This window comes from Brassica oleracea, chromosome C5 (assembly GCF_000695525.1).
Source record: "Brassica oleracea var. oleracea cultivar TO1000 chromosome C5, BOL, whole genome shotgun sequence".
NCBI classification, from domain to species: domain Eukaryota; kingdom Viridiplantae; phylum Streptophyta; class Magnoliopsida; order Brassicales; family Brassicaceae; genus Brassica; species Brassica oleracea.
In genome coordinates this window covers 32480316-32487901 of record NC_027752.1, presented here as the reverse complement: position 1 = coordinate 32487901, position 7586 = coordinate 32480316, and the positions used below count along the sequence as shown (strand labels likewise).

Genomic DNA, 7586 nt, shown 5'->3' with positions numbered 1-7586 from the left:
TAAACTCTAAACCATAAACCCTAAACCCTAAACCATAAACCCTAAAATCTAAACCCTAAACCCTAAACTCTAAACCCTAAATCCTAAACCCTAAACTCTTAACCCTAAACCCTAAATTCTAAACCCCACCCTTTAACTCTAAACCATAAGTTTGTGACTTTTGATAAAACATTAAATGCTATTTTTGTGACTTTTGAACTTGAGTGTTAGTTTAGGAACAAAAACTTGATTTAATGCTATTTTTGTCTTTTTCTCTATTCAAACTTTGTATATCTATTTTATTTTCATGAATGTTTTGTGTCACCACCAAGAGTATGCAATGGAACAACACACAAAATCAAGAAGTGAGTTAAGGAGAAAAGGAAAACTCACGAGACGGGTGTTGTTGGCTTGGGGAGCAAGAGACAGAGAGAGTGTGGAAGGAGAATCACAGATCTTGTTGGTCGGAGAAGGAAGAGGGTAACGTTTTGATTTGCCAGCAAATGGCTGAGGCAAGCCTCCTCTTCCAGTATCATTGACATGAGCTCTTGGAAACAATGGAGGAATTGTTATCCTATTTGCCTCATCTTTCATTCCTCCCATCTTTCGATCTTCTTTCTTTTATGTACCTACAATTCCAACAAACCATATCAATTTCTTCCACTGCAAGTAATCTCAAGAAATAAAGATTGGTTATTATTGAGGAATTTACCTTCTGAATATCAAAGATCTAAGAACACTTTAGATCAATCCCACGTCCAAATGATTATAATATTTTCTTTTTAAATATATTTTGGGAGCTAAAACGAATCTTGACAGAAGATCAAGAAGAGCAGAAGCAAAACAAGATATTATGTTTGTGTCGCCCCACAATGGATTCCATACGAGGGGACGACAAAACTTGTGTGTGTGTGGGTGTGTGTGACTCTGCGGTCATGTCTGGTTCATTCAAGTAAAGATCCCTAACTCACGGGAACTCGGATTATAGATAACGTGGCGAGGTTTGGTTGGTTAGGTCCGAGTGGGCGTGAGGGAGAAGATGCTCGGGTGACTCGGTCTCTTTGCACAACACTAGCCACATGTTTTCAATATCTCTCGCGTGGCTAACTTAAAACTTCCACCATTTCCAAAACTTTTCCTATTTTGGGATTATCTTTAACGAAATATCTGTTTCTGATCGCAATCATCTGACACAGAAGTGAGAGAGAAGAAGCGTGTTCGGTCGGAACGAGCCTATTTTCCCGGTTTGGCCGGGTCGGGATCGGGACAGACCAGAAGCGAGGTTTAGCACAAAACCAAAGGACGATTATTTATCATAAAATCTTATTTATTGTTATTAAAAGGGAATTTTTTCTTGCATCCATTAAAATATAAATATATATTTCTTTAGATAAAAATGGTTTATACTCCCTCCGTTCCTTAGTGATAGACTTTTTAGAAAAAAAGTTTGTTTCAAAAAGATGCATTTTTTTTGTGTTTTCTATGAAAAATTGTAAACTTCAAAAAAATTAATTGCCTTTATTGAATTACTATTGGTTAAAAGTTATTGAAAATTGAAAATTACAGAAAACGATAATAAATCCTTTATTGAATTACTATTGGTTAAAAGTTATTGAAAATTGAAAATTACAGAGAAAACGATACATTTATTATGATAGTTTAATGTGTTTTCTTAATATGTCCGAAAATATTAAAAAATTTATCTTTGTAAAACGGAGGGAGTATATTGTTCGGAGTTATATTAAAATGAATTCTAAAATCGAAAGTTATGTGCCCACAAAAGGCACACCTCTTAGTCATATAAATATATCTATAAATTCAGATGATTTAAAGAAACTTCGGGATGATATTAATTGTTTGCTTTCTGGCTACGTATTCAGACTCTGATGAACATAAAAATCATGTAAACTGCATTCAAACTAATGTTTGTAAGATTCATCAAATAAATGTATTACTTGGCGAATGAGTGTTTGCTCCTATAGATCTTAATATACTTTGTCTGTGTCCTTTTTTATGATGATATGGCGATGTTCGTCAAGTTTGTGGTAACCTCCTCTACATTCCAATGGCATATGTGATGATTACATTAAGGTAATTGTTGATTTACATCAGCACCTAATGTATAGTCGTATCAAAAACTATTTTATTTCTTGTTTATTGGAGAATCTAGAAACCAAGATGTAATTTTATTTTTGATAAAACACCAATATGTCCATACAAATTGCACATAACATGTAATTGTTGATGTACAAGATGGTTAGCAGCATTCCAAGACTTGGTAAAGAGTCTTCAATAGGATCAGCAATAGACGTACACCTCAAATCAAGATCTCGAGAACCATTGGTTACAGAGGACTTTGCTAAATGAAATTTCGATGTAGGTTCAACACAGATACAAGACATATAAGAGGTGGATGGATAGTATGCAACCACGAAGGGAAACCTCTTTATTGGGGTTTAGGAAAAAACAAATTTCTCAAGTACACCACTGGAAACTGAAGCTAAACGTTTATTGATGACAATGCAGTACACATGGAACATAAGATTCAAATCAATTATGGTCGACAGAGATTGTAAAATCTTATTTGATACAATACGAAGGAAATTTTTTAAAATATCAATTTTGATATCTATACGTGGAGTAAAATTTCTCAGATCCTACTTTTGTTTCACCAAGATAATAAAATTTTCTTAGAGCATTATTATCGGGCGTAGTTAATGGAGCTCTTAATGATTTTTGGGTTTAAAAGAAAATGGAAAACCCAAAATAAAAGAAGCGGCGTCGCTTAATTAGTGTTTACAAGGGACGTTGCTAATTGGCACGTGTCATCAAATGAGAGGAGAGAGGAGAGGCGTGTATCTCCGTTTCGTCTTCTGTTCTTTCTCTTTCTCTCGAGACATCTCTCTCTTCGTCTCCGAGAAGGCGAATCGCTGTCTCTCTTCCCGGTGGTTCTCCTCGTAGAAACGGCGCGACTCCCCCTCTCTGTGGCTCGTCGACGAAACGGAAGCCTCTCTCTCCGTGGATCATCGATGATTCTCTTTCTCTTGGTGGATCCTCGATGATACGACGACGGACCTCTCTCTCTCTCTCGGTGGCTGTCCTCGATCGCTGAATCTCTCCCTCTCCGTGGGTCTCCTCGACGGCGAGGGACCGCTCTCTCCCTGTGGCTCTAGTCGAATCGAAAGGTAAATCTATGGTTGACTCTTCAATCATGCACGTCTTTGATTAGACTTCTTCTTGTTCTGATCGCATGTTTTATTTGTTTGTAGGTTTGATGATGTCTCGCGGTGGCTCTCCTCGACGGCGACAGAGCTCTCAGCCGGTGGCTCTCCTCGACGGCGACAGGGCTCTCTGTCCTTTGCTCTCCGCGATTCGTTCAGGTAAAGCTTATGTTTAATGTTCAATCATCATGCATGGCTTAGATTGTGCTTTTATCAGTTGTGATTTTTTTGTTTCAAGATCAACGAGTTGATAATGTTTCTGTATGTTGATTATGTTGGGTTTAGGTGTAATATATATTGTTTCATTCTCGTAACGTTTGTTGCAAGTTAATCAAATTTGATTTGGCTTATTTCAGTCGATTAATATATTTCGTTTCTGTCTTTGTGGGCTGAGATGTTGGGATCAAATGGCGTTAGATATACAAGCTGTGGAAAGAGAGCGAGGAAGCTTTATCGAACAACGGACTACAATATCAAAACAGGTTAGTGTTACTCTTCCATCTGCTAGGAAATGTAATGAACTGAATTGAATTGAGTTAGCTTCTGTGATGAATTGATTGGAACTGATGGTTTAGTGTAAGATTATGGTTGGGTATGGTAATAAATATAATTGATTGGAAGTGTGTTGAATGAGTTTGATAAATGTGAAGTGTTTTTGGTCGAATCATCTTGTGTCTGAATCTTTCTTGTCTCGGTAAATATATTGATCAGAAATGTCTCTTTGTTTTTTAATGTTTCTTTGTGTACTGTTTGATTGTGAACTTGACTGGAACGAATTGAAATTAGTTAGATAGAAATGAGTAAACATAGAAATGTCTAACTGTGATTAATGAGTTAGCTAGATGTCAAGTCGATGTGGTTGTGGGTGTGATGAATGAGCAATTCAGTTTCTCTCTTGTATTAAACACAATCCCTCTTCTCTCTCTTCTATTAAACACAATCCAGCTTTCTCTTTTTATTAAACACAATCAGCTAACTATCTTCTCTATCTTCTCATCTTCTTCTATCCATTTCCATTTCTGGATATGGATTCTACTCCATATGCGCACACGGCAAACTTCGTTGAGCTTCTTAATAGCCAACAAGACACTGTCTTTCATTTAGTAGAAGACAGTGTCGATCCAAATTCATCACATGTTCCTGTCTTCGGCAGTCAAAGTATTGAAGCTTCCAACCTTGGTGTAGACAAGCCTTCAGAGCGTAGAGAAAGAAGGACGTGGTCGCCAGCTGATGATCTTGTGCTCATCTCCGCCTGGTTAAACACGAGCAAAGATCCTCTAGTAGGCAATGAGCAACGTTCTGGTGCATTCTGAAGTAGAATCGCAACATACTATGCGGCCAGTCCGAAGGTTGCACGCGGTGAAGAGAGAGAAGCAACCCACTGCAAGCATCGTTGGCACAAGAGCAATGATCTTGTTTCCAAGTTTAGTGGATCGCATGAAGCTGCAACAAGAGAGATGACAAGCGGCCAAAATGAGGTTGATGTTCTTCAATAATGCTCACGCCATCTTCAACAACAACTACAAAAAGAAGTTCACGCTTGAACATGCGTGGAGAGAGCTTCGCCATGACCAGAAATGGTGTGGCAATGAAAGCAGAAACAAAAGGAAGAAGTTTGATGATGGTTCTCATTCAGTAAGCGAGTCTGTGAAAGATAACGATGCTGAAGTTGATGACTGCACGATCCGCCCCCGGGAGTAAAGGCAGCAAAAGCCCGTGGGAAGAAGAGGCCGATGGTGGAGAAGTCTGAATATCAGACTATGTGTACCATTAAGCAGGAGGATTTGGCTGTCAAGGAAAGGCTTGGGAAGATGAAGCTACTTGACAGTCTCATTGCAAAGCAAGAACCTCTAGCTGATGAAGAAGCAGCTCTGAAGAAGAAGCTCATTCTTGAGCTGATGTCTAATTAGGTTAAGCTAAAGTCTATGGTTTAAATCTCATTGTTCTTGTTCTGTTTTAAATCTCATTGTTGCTTGTGCTTGTGTTGCTTTTGTTGTTGCTTCTACTTGTACTGGATAGTCTGTTTTAAATCTCGTTGTGCATGTCTTGTTGTTGCTTGTGCTTGTGTGCTAAAGTCTATGGTTTAAAACTCGTTGTTCTTGTTGTTGCTTTGGTTATTGAATGGAACTTCTTTTGTGTTTCAGGTCACGGTAATGAGTGGAGCATTGGAGTCGGTAGTTTTCTCATGTCAAAGACAGTATGGTGCTGTCTTGTACTCTTTTGTAAGGACTGTCTTGTAATCTTTTGTAAGACAATTTGTATGTTTATGTCACGGACGCTTTGTATGTTTATGTCACGGAATCTTTGTACTCTTTTGTCTTGTTGTTTTTGTATGTTTATGTCACAGACAATGCATTTGTATGTTTCATGAATTATAAAATATGCTACCCTTTATCTCTTGCTTCTATAAATTGTTCTTTCTCTACAAACCAATCACAAACGCATTATCTCTCTTCCTACGAAACCAAAAGTGAAGCCAAATCACTACGAAACCAAAAGTGAAGCCAAATCACCAATTCATTCTCTATCTTCTTACCAAACCAAAACCAAAGACAAATCACAATATCATTCTCCATCTTCTTACCAAACCATCACCAAACCCAAATCACAAACTCAAACTCCCTCTTCTTACCAAACCTCGATCCCAATATCATCTTTTATCAAAAAAAAAATTCTCTCTTCTATCACAAATATGGCTTCCTCTTCTCAAAACCCTTTTGAAGAATCACTTGATACATTTGATCAATATTTTGATCAAACCTTCGAGAATTTGACCATTGGTCATCAAGAAGAAGCAAGGAAAGAAAGAAAAAAAATGAGCTTATATTGAAAAAAATCGTGAAGAAGGACATATTCGTTTATGGAATGATTATTTCAGTGATACTCCAACGTATCCTGAAAATTTCTTCCAACGACATTTTAGAATGAACAAGCCGTTGTTCATGCACATTGTTGATCGACTCTCCAACGAAGTTGAATACTTTCGGAAAAGAAAGATGGTCTCGGAAGGAATAGTCTCTCTCCTCTACAAAAGTGTACTGCATCCATTCGTGTCTTGGCATATGGTTCTGTGGCAGATACGGTCGACGAATACCTCCGGCTCGGTGAAACAACTACTCGGTTATGTGTACAAAATTTCGTGGAAGGAATAATATATTTATTCGGCGATGAGTACCTAAGAAGACCAACACCGGCTGACCTTCAACGCCTACTTGATATTAGAGAGCATCGTGGATTTCCCGGGATGATAGGAAGCATCGATTGTATGCTTTGAGAGTGGAAGAATTGTCCCACCGCTTGGAAAGGGCAATATTCTCGTGGTTCGGGTAAACCAACAATCGTTTTAGAGGCGATTGCCTCGTATGATCTTTGGATATGACATGCGTTTTTTGGCCCTCCAGGTACCTTAAATGATATCAACGTTCTTGATCGCTCACATGTTTTTGATGACATAATAAAAAGCCAAGCTCCTCAAGTCAGTTTCTATGTCAATGGAAGAGAGTACCATATGGCGTATTATCTCACCGATGGTATTTATCCGAAATGGGCTACTTTTATCCAATCTATTCCAATACCACAAGGGCCAAAAGCAGTTTTATTTGCCCAACGTCAAGAAGCTGTCCGAAAAGATGTCGAGCGTGCTTTTGGAGTCTTGCAAGCTCGATTTGTCATTGTTAAAAATCCAGCGCTGTTTTGGGATAAAGTCAAAATTGGGAAAATTATGAGAGCATGTATCATACTCCATAATATGATAGTAGAAGAGGAATGAGATGGATACACTCAATTTGATGTTTCAGACTTCGAACAAGCAGAAGACAACGGAAGTTAATATGTGGATCTCACGTATTCTACAGACATGCCTACAAATATCGCCAATATGATGGGTGTTCAAACAAGAATTCGTGATAGACAAATGCATCAACAACTGAAAGATGATTTGGTCGAACATATATGACGTAAATTTGGACGTGATGAAGACAACAACTGAGCTCGGATACTGCTTTGTAATAATTCTCATGTTTTTTACTAATCTTTGTTGTCATGTTTTTATTATGTTTTATGTAATAAAAAAAATTTAATTTAAAAAAAAAATTAATTTTTTTAAAAAACCCAAATATAAGAAACCTGCAATGGTGGAGAAAAAAATATCAAGTTGCTTAGCTAAGTCTCTTATCAAAATTAACACCTTAAATACTATTATAATATAATTAAGCAACCTATTATGAGTTGTTAGGATAATGATGCTCTTAGCTCATTTGCTTACAACTTATGGTGATCTTAACTTCTTCTTCTATATACATATTAGTTGTTTCTGCCTTAATGGCTTCATAATTTTTTGTATCATGGTTATGTAAATTCGTTTTTTTTTTAAATATGAATTTGACC

At 37.4% G+C, this 7586-nt stretch overlaps 1 protein-coding gene across 1 annotated transcript in view; it reads right to left on the bottom strand.

The window, feature by feature from the left end:
• LOC106293662 (protein EARLY FLOWERING 3) overlaps window positions 1-959 on the bottom strand; it is a 3124-nt gene extending 2165 nt beyond the window's left edge. Inside the window, exons 1-2 of the mRNA XM_013729328.1 lie at window positions 692-959; window positions 373-608 (exon numbers count right to left, since the gene is read on the bottom strand). Coding sequence (XP_013584782.1) covers window positions 373-582 — 210 coding nt within the window. The 5' untranslated portion in view covers window positions 583-608; window positions 692-959. The remainder of the gene's footprint in view (window positions 1-372; window positions 609-691) is intronic.
• Window positions 960-7586: the final 6627 nt, after the last annotated feature.